This window comes from Dipodomys merriami, unplaced genomic scaffold, assembly GCF_024711535.1.
Source record: "Dipodomys merriami isolate MVZ:Mamm:240054 unplaced genomic scaffold, mDipMer1.0.p SCAF_1, whole genome shotgun sequence".
Classification (NCBI taxonomy): domain Eukaryota; kingdom Metazoa; phylum Chordata; class Mammalia; order Rodentia; family Heteromyidae; genus Dipodomys; species Dipodomys merriami.
The window spans coordinates 81421098-81447952 of NW_027202270.1; the positions used below are offsets into that span (position 1 = coordinate 81421098).

General features: G+C 33.7%; 1 protein-coding gene across 3 annotated transcripts in view; it reads left to right on the forward strand.

Moving 5' to 3' along the window:
- The window catches only part of Dpp10 (dipeptidyl peptidase like 10), a 1479312-nt gene that overhangs the window by 976571 nt on the left and 475886 nt on the right, over positions 1-26855 (forward strand). For all 3 annotated transcript variants that reach the window (XM_070024402.1, XM_070024396.1, XM_070024410.1), the window contains exon 3: positions 1650-1745. In XM_070024402.1, coding sequence (XP_069880503.1) covers positions 1650-1745 — 96 coding nt within the window. The remainder of the gene's footprint in view (positions 1-1649; positions 1746-26855) is intronic.

Consider the following 26855-nt stretch of genomic DNA (forward strand, 5'->3'; position numbering starts at 1 on the left):
GTGGGTAGATTATTTTTTAAAGTGAAGATTCTTTGGATTATTATAGCAAGCTAGTGCTCTTCCTCTCTCTCTGAGCATTTGCACCCTGCATTCTTATTCTGACATCTATTATTTGTTTTAGTACCTCAAAATAACCAATCTGAGCAGGGCTTACGTATCTCCTTACAAATATTTTAGTTGTTAGTTTGAAATCTTCTGCATAAATTAAAGAACTTCATGTTTTTATCTGTAAGACTGTCAGAAGTGGACATCAATGGAATTTTTTTGTAAAACCATATACAATCATAATATCTTATGTTAATGATGGAATCAAATAACATATATTTTCTTGGCAGTTACTTGGTTGGTTAAATACACAACAAAGAGACTTGATTTTGAAATTATTGACTCTCTGCCCTAGATATTCAGTTAGGAAAAACAACAACAACCAAACCAAAGAAATTGCTGTAGTAAGTGCTGAACTTTTGAAAATGAAATCTAATGAGGTTAGTATATATCTTTGACATTTTATTTTCAATCACAGTGATGTCCCTAGCTAAAAGGTCACAAAGAAACATGTATACAGAAAATAAACAATGCTATTATTTTACAATGAAAATAAAATAGTGCTATCTGTAGTTCCTTGCTTCTGAAAGGATATTTTTGATGCCTTATTTTGGTACTCAAACCATGTTCTTATTGCCATTTCTAGGTCTTAGGATGCCAAAATAAAAGAACTTTTCATAAAAGCAGTAGCAATTTATCATTTGGGCTTTACATTTAAGTCTGAAATCCACTGAGTATTTGTGGTAATCATTCGGTGGAAACTGGTATTTCTTCTATTTGTTGGGTGCTCTTCCTTTGGAGTTAGGGAAATTTCTTTGTCAAACACATTCAGGTTCATCGACTCACTTATATTTGAATTTTGCAATGAATTTGTAGTTCCCTTAAGAAGATTATATCAAAGTGAGTTTGGATAATGAGTGGCTGGCTACATATGGTTAGATTATGACTTTTGGATAGTGCATACCAGGATTTATTCTGCTTCCATCTTGTATATCATGGTGTATTTTAGGATTGGTCTGATAAATTGGTGCCAGATCAACTAAGTTTAATATTTAAAATAAATTATTTTAAAACATTTATGAGGGCTGGGAAGATGGCTCAGTGGTAGAGCGCTTGCCTTGCATGCCTGAGGCCCTGGGTTCGATTCCTCAGCACCACATAAGCAAAAAGATAAAAAAGCCGGAAGTGGCTCGGTGGCTCAAGTGGTAGAGCGCTCTCGCCTTGAGCTGAAGAGCTGAGGGACAGCGCCCAGGCCCAGAGTTCAGGCCCCACGACCGGACCAAAAAAAAAAAAAAAAAAACAAAAACAAAACAAAAAAAAAAACCATTTATGAGGCTGGATATAGTGGAACTTGGCTGTTATTCAAGTATCCAGAAGTCTGGGACAGGTGGAGCTCAACTTGGAAGTCAGTTTGGGATCTTGTGGCAGACCCTGTTTCAATTAATAACAAAGAGCATAAGCTCACAAAATAAAGTAAAAAGTCAAAATGGTCTCTTTATTGTAATATATTGTTGACATATTTTCAAGCAAAACACTCCAAGATTTATATCTCATATTTCATTTATTTTAAAAACATCTCTGACCTAAGATTACTTTCATTTTAGATGAACTCACAAATTCATCTGAAACCAGATTGTCTTTAGAAGATCTCTTCAGGAAAGAATTTGTGCTTCATAATCCTGAAGCATTGTGGATCAATGGTATGTGCAGATCTTTTCAATTTTGAGTTCTGTGTAATTAAAACAAAATGTTTATCATAGGTGTTATCTATCTCCCCTTCTCTCTCCTCCCCTTTGCTATCTACCCTTCCCCTTCATTTCTCTCCTATCTCTTTCTCTCCTCCCCTCCTTCTCTCTCCTTCCCCTCCCCTCTCTCTCTTTCTCTCTCTCTTATGTCACCTATATATCTATATATGCCAGATTAGAACTTGATCTCACATGTGAGAGAAAATCAGTAATCAGTTCTGGGAGTGGTGTTTCAGTAAGTACTCCTTACACTGGATGTATGTACTGTTCTTTGTGATTTTTTTTTCTGTCCTAGAATAAAAAACACTCCTGCTTTCCTTAAATCAATTTTGAAGACTAACTTGAGAAAATTAAATTAAGTTACTGAGTGGCTTCATGGACTTCAGTTTGTCGTTACAGAAATTAAAAAGGAGAATTATTGAGTGAACTAATTCTGAGAAATGTGTGAGCAAACATTAAGTGACACGGTTTCACTTTTTGAATATTCCATTTTGCCTGACAGCACTTGTAATCATAGTTGCACATCATTCTTAATGCAATATCTTTGCTTATTTACCAGGAAAGATATATATATATATATATATATATATATATATATATATATACATGTAATAGAGATTTGTATTTTGAACTAATAAAGGTTATTTTATTTATAGACAATTCCTTTTTATCCAATATTTTATTTAAGCACAAATTTATGCTTACAAAATAAGCTTTAATTTATGGAAGCTTATAGAAAGACTGCAATCATGGAGATAAGATCAAACCATACTTGTTTTCTTCTCACTGAGGTAATTCCTAGAGATGGAGCAGCAATCAGATTTATTTTTGACTAGATGAATGAATGTTTTAAATGAAAATATAGCATCCTTGATCATAAATTGATATTTCATATGTAATTTATTAAAGAAGACAATGTATCATGTTGCAGGTCACATGATCTAGCACTTTCCTTCACCTACTTTCATATTTTCTTATCTAACTATGTATAATTGGGATAAGTTATATTTTCGCCTTGTCTCTGTGATTATTTCTAGTGCACAGTATTAACTTCTCACATAAGCACTATCACTAATGAAGGTTAAAATAATTTTACTCCAAACTTTGTTCCAGTTCACAAATCTATCACAGATCAATCTCTGTTGAGCAGTTATAGTTATATAAGTCATCTATTTACTCCAAAGCAAATCTTTTCATGAGGCAGTTAACTAAAATGGAAGTTATCAATTTTTTTAAGGTTGGTAGTTTTGTGAATCATTAGATCTGAAATATTGGCTAATCTTTGTGTGATTTTTGACAAATTATAAAAAGTAGGCAGTCTTTGACTTTGGAAAGCAAGGGAAGACTCAAAGACATCGTCTTCCTTCTCAGTTTAGCTTGGACTACTCATTGAAATGTCTTTTTTCTGTGTATAGCTGGCACATTGATACTAATGCTCCAAAGAAATGAAGTAAATGGCATGCCATATTTCAACATCTATGGTGCATATTCTATTTTTACATTTTATAAGATATCAAGATAATGTATTTGGAGTCAATTTTTAACATAAATTCCTTAACAAATTTTGGTAAACTGCATCTTGAGAAAACAAACTGAGAAAAAAGCTGTAGAATATTCTAAATGATGCTAAAAAATAATCTTTTCAAAAGAATTTTGCATAGAAAAGCAGTCCTTTAAACTGTCAAAACAGTCTAAGCTCAAGGAAATTGTGTGAAAGTTTATTCTTTGTCCATTGTTTTGAAGTAGTAGTGTTTATTGGTGCTCTACTGTAACTCAGCCTCTGTACGGCAGTCACTAGGTGTTTACCCTATTTTTATATTCCTCAGGTATCCATGAAATGGATGGAACCCACAGGAATAGGGTGTATAATTATAATCTTATCCATATTATAAATCATTATGTCAAAATGAAATGTAGGCTTTCTATTTATTCTCAATAGAGTCTCATAAAATTTTCTTACTGTATGATCACTTGAAGGAGTTCAGCTAAGCTTATTTGGAAGTTGTGTTTAATTCTTGAAGGTCACCATAGGAACATAGCACATTGATGATCAAATGGGAAATGAGAGTCAGAGTGGCCCTGGCAAGTAGCTTGTGATGAAGCATTGTCATTCATTATGCTGATTCTCAAATCATCTATCTGAGAATGTCACGGCAGCCTTGGATGGGTGATTATGTTCATGGTTGACTGAACAAATGCCGTGCCCCAGATCTGTTCAGATCCTTGAAATCTCCATTTTTATAGCATCTTTTTTTCCCTAGTTATGTTACCTTGAAGTCTAAAAATTCATCTTGTCTAAAATTGTCAATTGACATTCCTTTGATTATCAAAGAATAATCTAACATTGAGTACCTTCTATGTTAAAATCCTGATGGGTTAAATATATTAAGTAGATATGATATATATCATAAAATCATATATTTTATATAATTCATATATAAGCAAAATAGAAGTCTAGAAACTGATGTCAAAACAAGAAACTTATTCAGACACATCTAATTAATATAGAGAGAGAAAGCCTGCTTTATTCATTTATGCTGAAGTATAAAACAAACCTTATCATTTCATTCTGACATGCCATTCCTATATCAATTATATCCTGAAAATGTCAGTTATATATACATCTCTTACTAAGTCTGTTCATGTTGGTTATTACACTGATGTTTTTATCTTTCCAATATAATAGTAACTTATACAGTCATTAAAAATAAAATGGATATGCCTATTTATTGACACAATCAAGATTAAAAAATAAAAACTAATGCTTTCAAAGCAGGGGAAATAATCTATGTTATTGAATTATATTATGTTATAGTGATGGCCTCCAGATAATTTTTTCTTCTTACACCATTTTTCCTCAAAGTTCTTTAATAAATGTGTATATATCTATGTGTGATTCTTATAACTAAGAAAAAAGATGTTCCTTCCTGTCAGTTGCATGGCCTCCAATTCTTCCAGCAGTCTAATACAACTCTTTAGGGCCCAGTTAATAAATAGTAAACTGCTCTTCAAAAACCACTAGGAGAATGGTTTTATCAATGGACTAAACTCTTGACTCCTCCCTTTATGTGCGAAGACTCAGTGAGCCAGGCCTCTGCCTCTGTCCTTTCCTACTGCATCTGATGCTTCCCTCTTTCAAGACATTTGATGTGCTCCCAAGCCTCCAGAGCTCTCTGTCTTTGTGCCTTTATCGCTCACATTTTTGCTTGTGCAGTTTTCTCTGTCTCTGAGAGATCCCTGTCTTTGACAGTTCTGATTGTTTTCCTTCTGGAAACCTGATTCCAGGCAACACCAGTGGCTCTATTTCTGCCAGTTTGTGGAACATCACCTTCCCCAAATTGCATTGTGATTCTCTTAGGCATAAATTTCTATCTTGGTAGTAGTTAGAGCATATCTAATCTGTAAGTAAATATTTAAGACAATTGTGTGAAGGACTACATTTATTCTTTGTTTGTTTGATTCCACTTGTTCTTTGCTTCCAATTTGGTATAATAAATATTTCTGAAAAAAATAACACAATGTATTTCTAGATAAATGAAATAATACATTAATATTCCCTACCACAAATTCCAGTTTTCTCTTTCTAAACCCTGCAATTACATTTTCAAATATGTATTATATTAAAATATTACAATACATATTTTAAATAGTTTGAATGAAAGAATACATTTTACTAAACATTTTATTTTTCTAAACCTAAACAAAAATGAGAATAATAATGATTAGATCATATTTAATGACTATTTTCAAATATAAAAAGTGAAATAAATACTTAACTGCTTAATATTGTAATTTAAATTGATTAAAAGCAATTTTTCTGTTTTTTAAATTTTCTTTTTTTTCCTTTTTTTTATTTTTTGTGAACATACTGTACAGAGGGGTTACAATTACATGGGCAAGATAATGAGTACATTTCTTATCAAGCATTGCAGCCCCCTCCTTTGTTTACCCTTCACATCCCTTCCCAGTTAAAAGCAATTTTTAACAATCTCTGACTGTTAACTTTAAATTTTCCACAATATGTTAAGTGATACTGTAAACATCATCTCAAACTCCATCCCATTCTAAAATCTAACCTTTAGAGACAATTTTAAATACTTTTTATCAAAAATGATTCTAGCTTTTTAAGCACATCTCCATTACAATTGACATTAGGTAACAGATCATTAGGTAATGAAATTTTATACACTGTGCCTAGTGGGTGTCTTAGATCATTCCATGAGTTTGACAATTGCCTAAGGATATTCATTCTCTTATCATGGTCTTAGATCTTACAGAAATATCAAATTGCTATGAAAGTTTCTGAAGCTTATCTTTTCTGGACAATGAAACCTATCAGTTTCTGGCCAAGTAGGAAGCCCTTTATCAATGGGCTATCCTATGCCAACATTTCTCAATCCAGATCTATTCTTAAAACAATAAGCCATAGAATAGGACATTTGTCAGATTCACATTTGACTATAGCACCTACTAGGACTAGTGTTCAATTAATAGTTAGCAAAATAAAACATAAACCTCTAATGTTTTCTTAATATACAAAGTTGGACCCACATGCTCCACAATCACTTGAGGGTTCCTTTCAGTTCTTTTTCTCATAGTGTAGATATATTTTTCCCGTTGCATTGCCAATTGTACATGATGTATTACTGTTTGTTTCTGAGCTGAATCATTGATATTATGTGAGTGCCTGAGTTTTTATCACCATCTTAAAAGATTCATGTTTGAGCCAATGAAACCCATTTGCCACATAATATTATAAGAGATATTTCTTTAAAGCTTAAAACAATGTGTGAACAATATGATATATGAAAATAGGGAAGTCATTAAAATAAAACAAGCTAGGAGAAATTATTTTTAAAACCTCTGATACTTGGTTTCCTCACCCAACATAAGAATAACAGTATAGCTGGCAACACAATTGAAAGTAAACAAAAAAAAGTAAAATAAGATTAAAAGTAAAATACATAAATTATATAAGATGTTAAAGAGGCAATGAAGAGTCCACATACTAACTTTAATGAAAAATAAAATGCATTATTTAAAATACTATCAACAATATACTAATCTGGAAACATAACTTAGAGAGTAATCAAATTAAGCTAACTTGTTGCTGTTTGACTCAATTTAACATGCTAGTATTTTTGTCAATTTACTTTGATTGCAAAAGTTATTACCCTTCTCACTAGCCAATTCAAAGTCCTGAATTAAAATTACCTTATTTTTAATCTTGGTTTTATACACTTGAAAAACTTTCAGTTTTATAATCTTCAGCAAACAATATTTAGATAAGTTAAATATGATTTTATGTCCATGAGATTCTTGAAGATTACATTATATTACACTAATACTTGTAAGGACAAATTATATATATAAGTGTATATAACATATATAGAGACTTAAATTGTGATTAAATAAATAATTTTATTTAATAAATTATCAACAATCTATTAAATATGATGTATTGGGAAAAATAATGATGTTGGCTACTTTGAATGAAATGCTAAGTGAAAGTATTATGATACAGAATAATATGAATAGTATATTCACAACTGTATCATGTACATATACACAACTGTATATGTGAAGCACCAAAACTGATTTTGCTTAAATAATAAATATCTGATAGAATGATTGCGACATTTGTTTTTAATCCCTATTTCTTAAATGATATTGTCCCTATTTCTCCTATTTTCAACTAGTATGCTGTAACTTTCATAACAAATGAGTTATTAATTTCTAGTGAGAATATAAATACAATTCATCAAATATTTATTTGGTTATTTATGAGATTATTATTTAAAAACAAAGGGGAAGAAGCTAAGAAATACTGTAAGAAAAGGCCTGTTTTAGCCAGAGAAATGGATTTTTAAAGGATGTAGAAGAGAGCATTATAAATATGGGCTCATCAGGCCCAAAGAAACATAGGTCCCATGGTTTCCCTTATTTGTAATATCTAGTATATGTATGAGTCGAGCGGAAAAGGTCAGATAATGTGATGTCAGGAAAATGAACCCTTAGATGTGTATTTTAATGTTTTTTTCTTTCATGCATGTGTTTCTAACGCATTTATAAGATTATCTCTTTGTTGCTTTGTATGTCCCTCCCCCACAGTATAACCCCTGCTTTCACTATATTTGATGTCAGTATAACTTGTGGAGGAGATGGGGAAAAACCAGTTGTTTAAGGATACAGGTGGACCTGTTGCAACAAGGAGAAGTACAAGTTGTCATGTCCAAAACTAGCTTTACAATGTCGGTGGGGGGGGGGGGAAGGAGAAGGATTGGGATTGCGGGGGGGAGGGGGTAGGCTGGGAAGGGATGTGAAGGGTAAACAAAGGAGGAGGCTGCAATGCTTGGTAAGAAATGCACGCATTATCCTGCCCACGTAATTGTAACTCCTCTGTACAGTATGTTCACAAATAAAATAAAATTAAATTAAAAAAATAAATATGGGCTCATCTGTAGTAGGCGTAAAAACAATTTCCTCTTACTAAAATGAAAGACAACCTCTCTTCCTTGAATTCCGGATGCCCACAGGGGAGGCAAGTTTGAGAGCAAGAGGTTCTTACTGATAGTGGGAGAAAGGGAATGTTTTCAGGGCAGCACAGAGCTCTGATACTTCAGAGAGGTATTGTTTCTTCTATTAGTAGTTTCACTCTCTTGTCTCCCAAGTGATTGATACTTGATGTTCTTTATTCTTCACTATGTTTATTATTCTTCCAATAACGTAATGCAAAGAGGACTATTGGAATATGACATCCCTGATTCTTGATTCACAGCAAAGAAAACAGAAAATTGGGTAATGAATGTAATTAATTTCTATCAAGGTTGACCCACCTTCTTAGGCTATTATATGCCAAAAGATGTTATTAAAACATATGACTACAATATAATCACTGACAAGACTAAGTACTGAAAATGAATACCATTGAGGGTAATTTACATCTCTCAAATGACCAAAAATGTTTTCTTCATTTCTGTATTGTATCCATAACAAACTTGCAAAAATCATGAATAAAATGAAAACATCAACAACAAAAACACACTGTGACATTTGATTATACTAACTTCAGATAGACCAAACCTTTGTTTTAATGCAAATATAAATAGTTTATTTAAGAAAATGTTTATAAAATTCTGGTTTGTCTTAAAGTAGCAATATGTACACTAAATACCAAGATAGAGGAGCATAAATTACCCTCAAATCTAGCATAAACCTCTAGAAAAAAAGTAAAAGGTTTATGAAAATATGCATATGGATTAAACATGCAATAATTAATATATTTATAGGGGACTTGACCTACAAAGTAAACTATAGGATTACTAAATGTCATGTTAACCCATACTTGTTGATTTAGAAAATTATATTTTGATGGTTAAACAAAAGAAGAAAAAAGTTTAGCTAAATGGAATGAAGGTTATATTTAGAGTTCACCAAAAGGCATTTATTGAGTCTCGACTATGTGCCTGCACAGAGCCTTGTGTATTCTAGATAGAATCTGTTGACATTAGAAAGGTTTATAGTAAAATAAATGAAGTCCTCATAATCTTGTGATATTCTGCAGTTTTCGCTGGCCTTAGCCCAGTCACTGACTTAGTCAAAAGAAGTACTGTTTTAGGATGTGTTGACACTGACATTCATTTTTTCATTCCTTCAACTTGTATTTATTGAGCAGAGTCAGAAATTCTTCTAGATAAAAAGATAAGAACATAAAGAATCACAGTACCTTCACTATTAAAAATTCAGAATGTAAAGGTTATTTCCTCGTCTTTCACAGTACCTTTTCCAATGGACATGGCTTAAATGAGTGAAATTAGTCATGAGAAAAATATTTACCACAAGCTTTGGTAAGATTTTGTTAATTTTCTTTGCTCTGATATCCGGTTCACGTTTTCATACTCCATATTCCTCTCTTTACTTTGCTGTAGGACACAAATCATACATCTGATTTTCTGTTGCTCTCTTTTATTTCTTAGAGTATTTCATATGTTGATAATCCTGATTAATACATTTGTGTACTAACATTTTCAAAGGAAAAAAATACATAATTCTAGTACACAGAGTCTGTGGAAAATAGTTGAAATGAATGGATTTGAAACTATGAGACAATAATGAAGTGAGGATAGCTGGGTTTTTATTTTATTTTATTTCGGCCGTGGGGCTTGAACTCTGGGCCTGGGCACTGTCCCTCAGCTCTTCAGCTCAAGGCGAGCGCTCTACCACTTGAGCTACAGCGCCACTTCCGGTTTTCTGGTGGTTTATTGGAGATAGGAGTCTCACGGTCTCTCCTGCCTGGGCTGGCTTTGAACCGCAATCCTCAGATCTCAGCCTCCTGAGTAGCTAGGATTACAGGCGTGAGCCACCAGCGCCCAGCGATAGTTGGGTTTTTAATATATAACTACTTCCTAGAACTGGAGAGATCTACTTGTTACATGTAAGAAATACAAACAGTGAGAATAAGGTTTATGTAAATAATGATGCTTGGTCTTGGTATATGTAGAGGGAGAACAGTACAGAGTATAAAAGAGTACATCACTGAGACAGGAAAGGGATGTATTAGAGCAGACCCAGGACTTAACACTGTGTGTAAATATGTTGTAGAAAAATCTGTATGGGGTAGTAATAGTGGTAGTATTGGGGAAAGGGGGAAGGGAGAATTTCTTTCTGAATGACTACTTTTATTTAATTGAACATGGAGTCAATCTGAATGACCTTCTAGTGGTAGAAAGTCAAATATTTCACCCACTAAGTTCATATTGGCTAAACAAAGTTGTTATATGGAAAATTTGATGGTGACAGCAGTAATTTATCAATAATTGCTTCAATATTCTCACTAGTCATTTCAAAGAAAGTATTTAATCAACAAAAATGTTCTGTTTTAAGTAGTTTTATTCCATGTGTGTTCATAAAGACATATTCAATAATAAGTCCAACAGATTTAATTTAATTTCCTTTTTGTAAAAATTTATTTCTATACTTTTGTTCCAACTAAAACTGAGGCAATATGAATTTATAGAGTCCTGAAGTAATGCAGACATATGAAGAAGTAATATTTTAATCAACTCATTACTAGTGCCAAAATTAAAATAATTATGTTTCATGTGTTGTATAGTAGCTGTGCATTTATAATTGTTATTTGCTAATATTTATAATTCCCTAATTCAGTTTACATAACTGGCGATCCTAACAAATAGATAATTTTTCAAGGCTCCAGAGCTAAAAGGTGGCACAATGACTACTCATTAGTCTTCAGTCTATCTGCTTTGATCTTCAGGTTTCTATGAGCACAGTGACTAGGCACAGAAAGGTTTATGGGAAAGAATAGTAGGGAAAGATAATCATGAAAAGGTAATTACTTTTGATATGTGCTACTAAGCATACATTATATAATAATAATTGAAAATAAAGTAGGAAAAAGTGAAATTTCACTGAACATTTGACACAAAATCTCTATAAGATGAACAAAGAAGTGAATTTAAAAAGTAATGGAATAGAAAATTAATTATTACACTGGGATTTAAGAAACTGAGCTCAATATTTACCTTACAGAAATATTACTACCTTGCTAGGCCCAAACCTTCATTGTTGAGATTACAGGTTTTGCCAGAATGAAACATTGAGTTTTTCAGGTTTTTTTTTTTTATTTTGAAAGTATCCATATCTCGATGTTATACTTTAGTAGTCCCTTGTGCAAATCACAATAGGGCTGGAGTTTGCTTATTGCTAACCTTCAAACTATCTGGTTTTAAAAGAGCATGTATTACTACCCAAAATATTATAAGTGGGGCTGCAAAGGTGGCTCAGTTGTAGAGCGCTTGTCTTGCATGCATGAGACCCTGGGTTCGATTCCTCAGCACCACATAAACAGAAAAAACAAAAACAAAAATGAAAGTGGTGCTGTGGCTCCAGTGCACTAGCCTTGATCTAAAGAGCTGAGGGACAGCATCCAGGCCCAGAGTTCAGGCCCATGACCAGAACCAAAAAAAAAAAAAAAAACTATTATAAGTGTTTTACAGTTTAACAGTGTTAAACACACTGAACCAATGATACATTGTCAAATATAAGTGTTGACCCTACTACTTTTCAACTTCTCAAGCATCTTTTTCTTTGGAAATTATACTTCCTAACTAAAGCATATATTCATAAGCTTTACACATTATATTTCTGTATGTAGAAATTATGGTAAAATTTAATTTCTTTATAGTTAGTGTTAATATTTATGAAATTGAAACTGTTATTTGGTAAAAATGTAAACAAACTTCTTAATACTCAGGATTTTGAATTAAAATTATTTTTTAATTGAAAACAGTTTAAAAATTTATTAATTGCCTAAATTTGGCTCCATGTTATATGTGAGTTTGAGAAACTTCATTAATCTAAGCAATATTGAATTGCTAGGGGACAACACACATTTTTTTAAATCTCTTATTGCCAGTTAAAATCCAGGAAAATAATTGGCATTTCTCCTGAGCTTTTTACAACATTGGCTTTTATCACTTATTGTTTATAAATGCCTATTCCAACAAAATTGGAGAAGGAGAGAGAAAGAGTAAGGGGGAAAATCCTCTGAATAAAATTTTAAATCAGGAGGTAGACTGTCTCAAAATTTCCATGTTCCACTCCTTCTTTCCTGACAGTTCCTGGAAGACTTTGTGAAGTCCCTATGGCTTCAAGGGGCATAGGATTAGAAACTATAATGTACAATGTTATCGGAGAATATACTGTATATTAACACATGTAGTGAGATATAAAGTCTACAAAGTAATGTTCAGGATTTCATTTTTAATTTGTAAATTGACATTATTTTAATTAGTATATATGAATTATACAGGGGTCTTATTTCCTTTTTCTATCAACTTATATGATAGCCATTGTCCTTCAATTAATTATTCGGATCTAAGCATCTGAAGCATCCTAGCTATCATAATCATTCTTAATCACTTCTGTTATTTTATTATTTAGATTGTCACTAATTTGAGTTTAATATAATCAAGAAAAATTATAAGAAATTTTATTTTATATATACTATTCTATGTAAGTGTGCTGATTTCTGGTTTTAAAATGGTCAGTTGGAAATTTGAGAATATTTTAATAAATTAGGCTATTTTCAAGGAGATGCTGGGCATCACAATGCAGATGAAATTAAATAAATGTATGGCAATAGGTTCCAATTTTAATTTGAAATATTTTATTTGACACCACTATGGAACCTTATATGTGGTAATACCACTATATAAGTTAAACATATTTTTAGTCATTATATCAGCTACTAATTTTAAATGTGCAATTTGACTCTATTGAAGCGATTAGCTTCTGATGGAAATCATTCCTCCAAAACTAGAACTATGAGTAAATGATCAGAGAGCAACACAGTGTGAAATATTTACATTGGAAACATAACAAGATATATTTTTGACTTAATAATGAGAAGGAAATATTCACAAAACATTTCAAAAACAAGATTATTTTATGAATAGGTGGGGAGCGTTCATAACAAAGTAGAGAGTTGAAGCTTCCATTACTGTTCAAAATGCATTTGTCTCATTTTCTAACAGATCATTTGTAAATACTTTAAAAATAACAGATGATTTTACAGTTTTCTTTGTGGTTTGATTAGTTAAATATCATCTTTAATCATATAATTTTATTTATATATAATCATATCAAATGTGCATTATGGGACAAGCTTATACTTGCTGTTGGGATTTAGGATTTTAAGATGTCAAATGAAGGATAATAGATTAAGTCAAGTGTGAGATAGAGGTGTAGGTGAATACTTTTAATGAATTTTGCCTGCTTTCTAGTGTTAGCAATCTGTTCAAGGCAAAAACCTCAGCAGTAGAAAGAAATAAAGAAATAATAAAAGATTATAGTCTTTGTTCTGACTGGGAATTGCTCAGTATATGAAGGACTACTGAAGGAACACTCCAGGCTGAGACAACAATAACATCTTTTTTTTTTTAATTGTGAAAATACCATACAGAGAGGTTACAATTACTTGGGCAAGGTAATGAGCACATTTTTTATCAAGCATTGTGGCCTCCTCCTTTGTTTCCCCTTCACATCCCTTACCATCTCTGCCCTCCACCCCTGCCCCCTCGTTCCCTCTCCCCACTTGGTGAAAGTTGTAAAGTTTGTTTTTCGACATAAGGATTTGTACATCTCATTGGTGAAAGTTGTAAAGTTTGTTTTTCGACATAAGGATTTGTACATCTCATTGTTTCAATGGGTCCATCTGTATCCCTAGTTAAACGATTTGTTTTTTTCCCTTCCCCTCCACAAATTATACCAACATCAAATACAGTGAAAACAGGGGTTATACTGTGGGGGAGGGACATACAAAGCAACAAAGAAATCATCTTATAAATATGTTAGAAATAATCGCAAGAAAGAAAAAAACATTTGAGTCCTTATCTTGGGGTTCATTTCACCTAACATCAACTCATCTGACTGTTTCTGCTTGTTTCAGACATATACTAGTAAGCAATAACATCTTACATAAATATGCAATAGTTCAAATTCTTTTTTCTTCAGGTGTATTCTGACCCTTTAAAACCATTTATTTCCCTTCTAAAATTGTTAACACCAATTCCCATATCCTTAAGGCGATTTGATCCTAAATCTGGTCATGCTGAGTCATATATTTTGTATTTCTCTCATGTACATATGAAAGTTAATGAATTTATATGCCTTTCCTCCTGTTAAATCAGTTTGCACCTATGTGATTATCAAGCTTGAGGAGGGAAGTTCTTCTGGGCTCAAGGTGTGGCATTTTACTGGTAGTTTCTTCTGTGGTATGTGTTAGAATATTTTTGATGAATGGAAGTTGAGTGAAGAAGTTGTGTTCCTCGTTGGGGAATCAGGCATAGTAGTGTGTAGATGAGGAAACTTTAGGGAAAACCCTTCTTGGACTTTAGGGAAGTACAGAGGAACCTGCATGTTCTTCTTCGTCAGATAGGTAAAAGTGATATACTTTAGGGTCTTCTTATTCTCAACACAGTATCTGAGAATTTTGTTTTTATCTTCTTTTACTGAATTTATAGCTGATTATTCTTCCCAAGCCAAAAGCAAAACAAAACTAAACAACAACGACAACAAAAATACAAGACCTGTTTTATTTTGGATTATATTAACCATTGTAATTCAATCCATATTATATAGAGAGTTACAAAAGAAAATCTCATGTTGGGAATGTTGCTTAGTGGTAGAGTATTTGCCTAGTATAAATGAAACCTTGGATTTGATTCCTCAGTACCTCCTAAGCAGAAAAAGCCAGAAGTGGCACTGTGGCTCAATTGCTAGAGTGCTAGCCTTGAGCAAAAAGAAGCCCAGGGACAGTGTCCAAGCCCTGAGTCAAACTTCAGGACTGGAAAAAACACAACATAAAACCTAGTTTCAAAGGACAATGTCAGCCGGGTGCTGGTGGCTCATGCCTGTAATCCTAGCTACTCAGGAGGCTGAGATCTGAGGATCACACGGTTCAAAGCCAGTCCGGGCAAGGAAAATCTGTGAGACTCTTATCTCCAATAAACCACTAAAAAACTGGAAGTGGTGCTATGGCTCAAGTGGTAGAGTGCTTGCCTAGAGCTGAAGAGCACAAGGACAGTGCCCAGGCCCAGAATTCAAGCCCTACGACCAACCAAAAAAAAAAGAAAAAGAAAAAGATTATGTCATAGAAGAAGCCATGTGTCAATGTCTCATGTCTCTACTTTTATGTACTCATAAGGCTGAGATCCAGAGGGTCATGGTTTGAGGCTACCCAGGTTAAACAAAAAAAGAGTGTATGCAAGCCTTAATGTCTGAAATAACAAGAAGGGATGAATATATTGCTTAAATGGTATAGTATCAGCTAAACAAACAAATTCTGTGCAAAGACCCTAAGTTCAAATCCTGTACCACCAAATATATTTTTTAAAAAGAAAGAAAAAGAACATACTAAAAATGTCACACTATAAATTTCCTGCATAACTCTAAAAAATCTGGCTTTAAATGAAACTATGAAAGACAAGCTTTATGAAAAGATTTTCTGTCATACAACTTTAATGGCAGTCTTACTTTAAGCTCATTCTAATATTGAAGTTTGTTATTTGGAAACAATAAAAACATTCAATTGCAAACATTCAAGTACATTCAACTAAATCTTCTTTCAAAGACCTAGTCTTATGATTGCTTTTCTTGCTTATTCTAGATGACAGGAAAATTGAGAGCTTGTTTATTGTCTTGGGAACACTTATCTTTTTAAATCCATATCTACTTACTTGAAGGTCAGTTGTTTTTGTCCCCTGATGATTTTAGAAAATGTCAGGGAAACGGACACAGTAATTGATCATATTAGGATAGAATAAATCCATAAAGATTTGAAAGCTTGATCTTGCAAGCTGAGTACATGCATGAGAATTTATAGAATGATGAAATAATTCTAAGAGAAAGCAGAACAAACAGGAGGCAGAATCTGTATCTGATCAAGACCTGGAACACTGGTTACTATTCTATTCTTATAACAGTATTCCATTCTTATAAACAAAAAGAGGAGTGGAAAGTTAAGACTCATTTCAAGATTATATGATCTGTAAAATGTCAAGCTAAATTTAAGCAAAAAGATAAACAAGCAATGTGTGCCCTGGAGTCTTTCACCCATCTATTTCCCCTATTATAAGAGTTGTAGAAAATAAAATAAATCATATTTGGTATGTATTAGAATGACCTGATGGACTTTCTTAACTTGAGTTTCTTGAACTTTCCCCACGATTTCCAATTAAATAGTCCAGACTTGGTCTGATAATTTGCATCCCTAGTAAAAGTATCAGGATCAGCTTAGAGAAAAGGTTTAAGCAAACCATGTGAGTCTAAGTTCCTAAAATTCCTCATCTTGCTAGAATAAGAAAACAAAATTATAGCTAGTTGCTCAAAACTTAGTAATGACTAGTAATGATATTTGTTACTGGAAATTTTTATTTTCTTTAGAAATTGAGAATTTAAAATTTCTCTCAAGGAGGTATAACAATATTCATACCACTGTTTTATCCTAAGTTTTAGGTTTACATAGCCTATCTTGTAGTCATTTTCTGTATTTGATCAATCCATATATTTAGTTTCTCCTACATCTATTGTTTCCATAGTGAGTCCTACTACTTTAAATTTTTATATTTGGATTCTAAGATGAACATATAAATTGGACTCCTATTCCTCTTGAATAACATTCTCTGCATACTGCTGCTAGATAAAAGAAATACATTTTATAAAATCCCTAGACTGGTTTTAAACTCATGAACCTCCGGCCTCAGCCTCTTCAAAGGTACTAAGATTAAATGGCTGTGCCATAAAGCCTGATGCAAATTGAAGTTTTCATTAAAATATGTGAACATAAAATATGTGAACATGGAAGTTTTAGGGAACATAATTAGAGATGATTGTCAAACATTATTATTTTTCCACAGTGATTTCCAATAATGGAAGTTTCATTCACCCTTTTCGATATGCCTAGCTTTGTTGAAATTATGTTTCTATTTTGGAAGGTATTTTTTAAATCTCCTTAAATATTCATGTGTTTATAAACATACGATTCCTTGAGGTCTTTTATCTTTGAGATATGTTTTCATTAATATATACAATTTTTCTGATTATTTAAAGTACGGAATTACAGATAGGAAATATATCAAACAAAAAATAGAATTGGCATGAATTGAAGATGGACAACTTAAAATGAAAGAAAAAGGGGGAGGAAGGAAGAAGAAATAGAGAGATGTCTTAGAAGAAAAGGGTACAAAACATCATTTTATTCTGAATTTAAGTACATTTACTGGCTGGTCATAACTTTTTTTCTCTTTTTGCAAAACTGAAGTTTTGTTTGGCTATTTCACTTCTAAGGCATCACTTAAGACAGTGAATTAAAAGGTAATCATTACCCTTCAGAGGTAAGAAAATCTCTGCAGGCTTATAGAACCTATTTGATTTCAATAAGCATTAAAAGGCTTTATAATTTGAACAGGGCTCTACATTCATTGTAGTGCCAAGATTGATTCTGTTCTGAGCTCAGCAGGATGAAACTCTTAGCAAGTATGAAATGCTCTTAATTGGTCCACATCCTTTCAGAGGACTATCACTCAGCCAGGAGCCATTAGTTGTGGTAACTGGTGATTGACCCAGCAAATGGACCAGAGGAAAAGTTTTTTAATGACCCGAGATCAAAGACCAGGTCAGCACAAACAAGATCATATTAAAGCTACCAGCACAACGATGTTTATTGAAGCATTATTTACCATAGCTAAGATATGGAACCAACCCCGATGCCCCTCAGTAGATGAAAGGATCAAGAAAATGTGGTATATATACACAATGATATTCTATGCCTCCATCAGAAAGAATGACATTGTCCCATTTGTTAGGAAATGGAAAGACCTGGAAAAAATTATATTAAGTGAAGTAAGCCAGGGCCAAGGAAACAAAGGTCCCATGGTTTCCCTTATTTGCAATAACTACTATATGTTTGAGACAAGCAGAAATGGTCAGATAAGTTGATGTTAGGAGAAATGAACCCCAAGATAAGGACTCAAATTTTTTTTCTTTCTTGCTATTGTTTCTAACATATTTATAAGATGATTTCTTTGTTGCTTTGTATGTCCCTCCCCCACGGTATAACCCCTGTTTTCACTGTATTTGATGTTGGTATAATTTGTGGAGGGGAAGGGAGAAAACAAATTGTTTAAATAGGGATACAGGTGGACCCATTGCAACAATGAGATATACAAGATGTTATGTCGCGAAAAACAAACTTTACAACTTTGGCACAGGGGAGGTGGTGGGGAGTGGGGGGTGTTGGTGGGGGGAGGGGGGAGATGGGAAGGCAGGGATGGTAAGGGGAAACAAAGGAGGAGGCAACAATTCTTGATAAGAAATGTACTCATTACTTTGCTCACGTGATTGTTACCCCTCTGTATAGTATTTTCACAATTAAAAAAATGTAAAAAAAAAAAAAAGAATTTCAGGTAGAAAAAAAAAGACCAGATCAGCTGACCAAGCCCTAGAGTTGACAATCCAACATAACTATCCCTAAAGCCACAATAATTTAGGCACTGTGCCTGTAGGCATGTGACTGATAAGTAATTGAGCATAGTCACTAGTGTTACATTTGTGTCAGGATCCTAGGCTACATCTTGATTTTTGCTTTATGCCAATTATTTCATCTAGGTTAGGCCATGAAAAAATAGAAGCACTATGAATACATACAATCTACCTGGCCTACACGAATTTATAAGCAATCAGGTTAAAGCCTGAGCCTGTTATGTCATTGATGTTAGAGTATATAACATATTCCATGGACAGTTGCAACAGAGGGTTGCAGTGTGGTCCAGACAGCCTCTCGATTGCACAGGATTGTCTGATGATTGGGGGCAGAACAGTGCTCTGAGAGTAACTATGTCTTAGCCAAAATGAACAGAAACAGTAGAGGCGGTAGCTCTTTAGCAAATGTTGATTGTTTCTCTTTTACATGTCAGTTAATAATAGCCATGCAAGAAGAATGCAATAATATAAGAACTTGTATTATTTCTGTTTCTTAAAATTTATTCATAGGACTTTGGTTTGTATCACTTGTTAAAGCTGAGCTGGAAGTCAAAGCAAAGTTAATGCTCTTAATCCCTTTGCAAAAGCATATAGAGTGGAACTCTTTTCCATGACGATTATATACATGGGTTATATATATAGGAAGGCTAATGGATACTTGAAAGAGATGAAAGGAAATCTACACTTGCTAGGAGCAGTCTCCCTTTACATAAAAAGTAAAAGCAGAGAATGAGCAAAGTCAAGGGAGAAAACTCAAAGTAGGAAGAGTCAAGAAATGAATTACTTAGTAGAGACAGTTAGATCAGGAATTAAAGCATGAGAGTAACTGGCAATAGATTTGACACTTCAAAAATCACTGATAATACTTGATATTTATTAGGAATCATAAGATACGCATAAGAATATTCATTAGATTGTTAATGATGAAAACCTAAAAAAAACACTAGTTGGTTACATCAAAAGAGAGAAAATAGATTCAGGAATAAACACCCTTTTGCTAAAATCATACTGTTGTATCTATGGAAGGAAGCTGTGATATATTTAAAAATATGCATCTGTCTCCTTGTTTGTATACAGACATGATATATTAAGGAAATTCTTTATGTTGTTATAGTTACACTATTTTGTTTTGTGAGATCTGTTGGGGATAAGCATAGCCTGGAAAATGGGTAATGTGTACTTTCTCTGTACAAACACCTAGAAGTATTTGCAGTTCTCTCATGCTAGCAAAGATGTCACTTCACTGTGTTCCCTGCAGGTATTTGAAAGTCCCAAAGGGACTAGACAAATACTTTTATGTACTCTTTGCTCTTCTAGACTGCTATTCAGATTCTAGATTTCCTCAGTGGGCTACTGTTGTTTCTAAGGATCCATTTCCATGCTGTTTCTGTAGTAAGCTCATAGTACTAGATTTTTTTCCAGTAATAAGAGGAGGCACAAGACTTTTTTTTTTAAAAACTGAACATTTCATTGTCAAGAATACCTTAAATCACATTTTTAAAATGATCTTCCACTTACTCACATTAGTGAACACTTAATTTTAATTTTAAAAGAGGATAAAGGAAGGGATGAGGGAAACAAAGGGAATGAAGACAATGCTGTGAAGGGTATTTTGAAATAGTATCCAAGAAACAATTGTCAGGAGGAATGGGAGTGAAGATTCCTAGAGTCTGCTCAGCCTTCTCTTCTCCCCTATACTTTTGGACTCATGTCTTTGATAATCTCTGCATTGGTATGTTATCTTCACAACTCATTATTTCAATTCATTTGAGAAGTCTTCCAAAGAAAATTCTAGAATAGAATACTATGGGGGATGGTAGAGGTAGCTAGTTGCCATTTTAAGATAATAGGATGTGATTTACTGGAATGGATTGAAATTGAGCCCTGTAATTAGAAAATCACATGGCATAATACTACATGGAATTGAGTAGCAATCCAGATATATTGGGCCTAGACATCTTGTTTAAACAAACTAGTTTTAGCTGTGTCTCTGCCATAAGGGAGCTGGCCAAATTAATCTCCATAAGACCTATCCTAATTTTCATCAATTTTTCTATTTTCACATTTTTCCTATTGTAATTTGTCCTGAGTTTTTTTGGGACATAAAAGTAGGCTTTTTTTTTTTTACAATACTAGTGCCAAATAATATACATTAAGGCTGTATTGAACTGTTTGGTTTATACGTTGTTTATTATGAAATAATGATTTTGAATATACTGTGTTAAAATAGGTTACATTTTATTTGTTTTGAAATTTATTAGCTAGGAAAAAACATTGGTAAAGCTAGTTTCACAGCAACATAGAATATTTTATTGGAAATCTACCTATTTTTCTATCATTAACTTCAGGAAACAAAGAGGACATAAGAAACATGAGCAAACTATTAGATGAATATAAATAAAATTCTGCATTTTTATGACTATGTACTTATGCAAGATTCAGCATGCATTGTCTTATTTGGTAAGCAGAATTATATACTGGCTGAAATGATATTCTAAGACTGTTTTAACATCTGGGAACACAGCTGACCATATAGGTAGGACTGAATATTAATTAGGGTTTGTTATATTGAGTTCTAAGTGTTTGCATTCTTGTTGGACCATTAGTGGCTAGACAATTTATGCATCATATATCCATTATTCAAAAATCCCCCAGGAAGTTAACTTCATTATACAAACTTTATAAAAAAAGAGTAATTGAAATACTATTAACTAAGCAAATCAAGGGAATAAGCTGAGCAGGTCCTTTGTTTCCTCTGCTCTGAGTGAAGCTATAGGACGATACTGTAGGGAAGTAGGTTTTATTGAATGAGACTCTGCAAATAAGACCCAAAACACAGGCTACCAAGAGAAAACAGCACATTGTGTGTGCAGGTGATGTCTCAGTGGTAATTCAAGAAATGGCTAGAATCTGCGGTTATATGTCAACAAACAAAACAATTTTGTAGGGAGGTGGCAAAACAAAAAAGGACTTTGTACTTCTCAGGATGGGAAAGCAAATGCTTAGGAAACTGATGGATGACAGGGCCACTTGCTGATGCTTGCTGTGGGATTTTCTCCAACGCTTTATCTGTCTCTGGGAAGGGCACGGTTTTCCTCAATACTGAACACCCATTCTTTCTGGTAGACAAAGAAGAAAGACATATTTAAAGGTTTATTTCTCTAAGTTTAGACAAGTAGGAAAGTACAGAGGGCTTTCTTGAATCATTTTCTGAGTTACCAAGCTTCAAAGTATTCCATATGAAAAAGGTATATGCCACTATCACCTAAATATTCCCTATTGAATACTGAAGAATATTTAAGCATTGCCTTCATAACCAAATAACATTACAGCATCTAAAAAATTAGTAGCACTTCCATAACATCTTATAACTTTAGTATTTCTACTTTTCCTAAAATGTCTCTTGTAATTTGTTTGTATCATATTCCCACAAAGGTCTACATATTTTAATGTATGATATCACATGCAATTAGGATACATGTATATATTTTTTCATATATAAGTACAATGTATTTCAAAAGTACTTATCTTCTAGTCAGGTACTGGTGGCCCATCCATATAATCCAAGCTACTCAGAGAATTAAGATTTGAGGCCAGCCCAGTGGGGAATTACCCAGAAAAAGTGGAGGCGAAGCACAAGTGGTAGAGTGTCAGTTGTGAGTGGAAAAATAATAGAAGTGTGCCTGGGCCCTGAATTCAAGCACCAGTACTGGCATAAAAAAAATCTCCTCTGTCTTCTTTGTTCTCTCCTACCTCCATCTCCCCAGAAACAGTCCATATTTAAAGTCATGTTTCCCAATAACTAGAATTCATATGCATGAATGTGTGTGTGTCCTTTAGTTCTAGCTTCCACATCTGAGCAAAAACATATGATATTTGAATTTTAGAGTTTAGTTTAATTAATATCTATTGTTTATTTGAGATTTGAGTTTAGGTTCTCTATCTTCTTACATTTAACCTTACTGACATTTTCTTTTGTTACTGTGGTTTTACAGATCATTGGTTCAGTGGCTAGCAATAACTATGAGGAGATAATAAAAGTCTTCTGGAGTTTATATTCTAATTGAAGGCAATAAACAGACAATAAATAATGAAATGGAAAATATGTTGACAAGCACACTGAAGAATGAGCAAAGAGGTAGATGTGACTGAAGGATGGGAGCTGGACAGACCTCAGTGAATAAATGACAAAATGACATTGGCCTGAACCTGTACACAAATAATAAGAAAAGGGACTGTAGATGTAAACAGTTTGACACAGGAATGTCACTTTCTCATCAAAAGCAAAGTGTTCTATTGAAATAAGATTGTTGATGGCAGGGAGCCCTTGAGTAAACAAGTAGGTATTTTGAGATAAAATCAAGAAGGAAGGTAAGTGCCACTTTGTTTAGAAGCTTTCATGCTATGAGTTTATAATTGCATTTTATTCGCAGTATACTGGAAGCAGTACTGTAGATTGGCAAGAGGCAGTTTTCAATTTCAGATCTGTTTGACTTTAGGAGACAGCCCATAGTCAAGACTAGATATCTTGGGCTGATTAGCTGGTAGGACCCGGATAAGTCAGATAAGACATGAGGGTGACCAGATCAGGGTTGTAGCAGTGGAGACAGAGTAAGGGTGAAGTCTGAGGATTAATTGGATAAACTCTTTATAGCCATGAAGGACTGACTATTCACCTAGCTCTAGCTGATTCTTTCATTAGATTTACAACATTATCTTATATGGACATCTACATGGCATCCACTATGATCACTGAAATCTCTGATTATGTTATTTTATCTTCTTACCAGACTATACACTTCTTGAGGGCAGAAACATTGTGCTATTCATTCCACCTTGCATCTGTTTGGTGCTCATTATGGGAAGGAAATGGTAGTTATTAGTCTACCAGTACTGTAGGCAACATTTTGGAAATTGGTTCATATCCCACAAATGGCTTTCAATGAATGAATGTTACTGTTCTTCTATTAACAAAACTAGTCACAATATTAAGGCAAAAAATAAAAAGAATGCTTCTCCCCAAAACAAAACAAAAACAAAACAAGAAAACCTTTATAGTAGGTATACCTATTATAAAAACTTTAAGTTTTACTTTCTTAACCTCTCAAAGTTAAGTTTGGAAAAATATTTTCAAGAGCTTTCTTGAGTCATAGCCAAAATAAACAACATATAAGTTTTCAGCATTTTCAGGAAAACTAAATGAAACTTTTCAAATTCCCCTTTACCAAATGACCAATTTCCAAATTCTCCTCCCTTGGACCTTTGTCAGTCAAAGTCCTTCCCAGATCCTTTGTTACAGAATGCATTTTGTGACACTTGAACTCATTAAAAAATATCAGAGACTGGCCATTGGTGGCTCATACCTGTAATCCTAGCTACTCAGGAGGCCGACATCTGAGGATCCTGGTTTGAAGCCAGCCCAGACAAGAAAGTCCATGAGACTCTTATCTCCAATTAATCACAGAAAAAAGCCAGACCTGGCCCTGTGTCTCTGTGGTAGAGTGCTAGCTTTGTGCAAAAGAGCTTAGGTTCAGCACCCAGGCCCAAAGTTCAAGCCCCAGGAATGGCAACAAAAAAAATCAAAACCAAAAATTTATGTCTACATCTCTGCCTACACTTAGGTGATCTTAATGTTAGCATGTGCCTTTGTGCATGCATGCATGCGCGCACGTGCACGCACACACACACACACTCCACAACATTTCAATTTCACTTAAATAGTATTAACTAAATTGTAGCTTATATAATATATAATATCTTAGTCCTTTACTAATTAACTATTTTGTAGTACCTTACTCAATTTTGTTTGCCCTTTGACAGTCCAGGAAGTCATCATGTCTGTTTTATTAACTTTTCTATCTTCTGCATCTCATACATGCCTGACACTTAGAATTCAGTAAAATTTTCAAGAATGTATAGTTGATATAATGAGCTAAATCACAATCTTACCAGGACTAATGTCCTGGTTCCCCTGCCGGTGGCTTTCCCTGCATGGGGAGGGGGTTGGGTAGAAGTGGAAAAGAGGGAGGGTAAAAGCACAAGTTGTGGATCAGAACATTATCAAAACAAACCGCCACTGTTTTCTAGGGTAGCAAATTCCAATGCATGAGGACTTGGGGTAAGTAATGAGAAAGTATTGAGAACACTTTTGCCCCCCAAAAGGTAACAGTTATTTTGTGGTACTTTGACATAGAGCTTTTCTCTGAATACTTACCTGAGTAAATAGATCAAATTCATAGAATGATCTAAAAGTCTTATTTATAATTAAGCTTTCATTATTCATCTTACTTATTTGTTGAAAAATGTTTTTATTTTTTCCTAGATTCTTATTACACCAAAGCTAATGCAAACATTTTTTCCCCATCAGCACATTCTTAATGACAACATGGAGAATTTGGAAATTTCATTGTTGAGTGTGAATTAGATACTTATATATCCTGTGTGTCTCTTCTTAACCTGCGATTCTTTCTTCTACGAATTTCTCTCCATCACTATGATCACAGCGAATGGCACCTTATAGATCCTCAAGTACTCTTTCTTTCAAGTTGAATGAAGAAAAACTACTTGAATCCAGACTAGATAAAAGGCAAACCCAACAGTTTGTGTTTGTATCTCCAGGAATGCCTGTTGACTACACACAAACACCATGCTGAAATGGAATCATGAGAGAAATAAAGCAAAGCTGAGATAATTGCCACAAGCACTATTTTTAGTCATGAATAATTATGTGTTAAACAACTGCTATTTTCTGCTGAAGAGGAGATGACATTTCTGTTGATAACACATTGCATGTGTGCTCCAACTGCATCTTGAAGGCTCAATAGACAGATTTGTAAGTCTTTGCAGAAGGAATTAAGCATAAGGCAGTTGTGTTCTTCCTGTCATTGCTCTATCTTTATGCTCTGCTCAATGTAAATAAGGGCACTGGTGATTTCTGTTAGAACCATTCTCTCCTGAGAATTTAATTTTTTTCTTTTTCAATACTCAAATTTAACGTTGATAAAAAAAAGTGAAACACACACACACACACACACACACACAAACACACACACACACACACACACACACACACCAGGGTAGTAAATTTTGGATATTATAACAGATATGTGAAGTCATAAACTTAGGCAAAAGGAAGGCTTACGTGGTTCATAATTTCAAAAGTTTTACATCCTTGTATGGATGACCCTGACGCTAATGCTTGGTGGTGTGGTGAGAGAGGACATCATGGTGTATGGAATGCAGGGCAGAGGAAACCTGTTCAACTCATTTTCAATAAATGAATGAATGAGGCAATGAATGAAGAAACAGACATGGCTGAGCCTCTTCAAGGGGATTCTTTAGAAACTCAGATTGCAAATCTGCTTTTGCCTGAAACATTATTTTTAGGTACTGTGGATAGTACGTAGTATGAACTTCTTCATCTTTCTATCTGTATTGTCTCATGACTATCTTTATATGAGTCTTGACCACTAGGACAGTTTTTATAAGTAGAATAGCATCCATGCAGAGTGATCAACTTGCTGTCATTCTGTCATATGGCAGCTAATGTAGCTCATATTCATGTGGATATGGGCCGGCACACACTGGATGTATACTGGCATCTGCTGGATTTTGATGTATAGGAAATAGTTTTTTAAATTGTCATTGATGTTTTTCTCCTTAATTAGTTGTACAGTGGGGTTTCAATTCAGCATACCAATTTATGAATGCAAGTCATTTTCATCAACGTCACCCCTCCCATCACTTTGCCCCATCTCTACCAATTCCACACATATGCTCATGTACCTGGTTCTATTTTCACATGTGCACATTTAATCTTAGGACCTTATTTGTCCACTCTTCTTCTCTCTATTTGTCTGCCTCTCTCCCTTCGATCTACCCTACTCCTAACCACACGTACATTAGCTTCCTGGTATTCATATTGTTATCTATGACTTAATTATTCAAAAGATTTAATTCATTTCAATTCTTCCCTGCATAGAATAGTTTTCCTCTTTGTACATC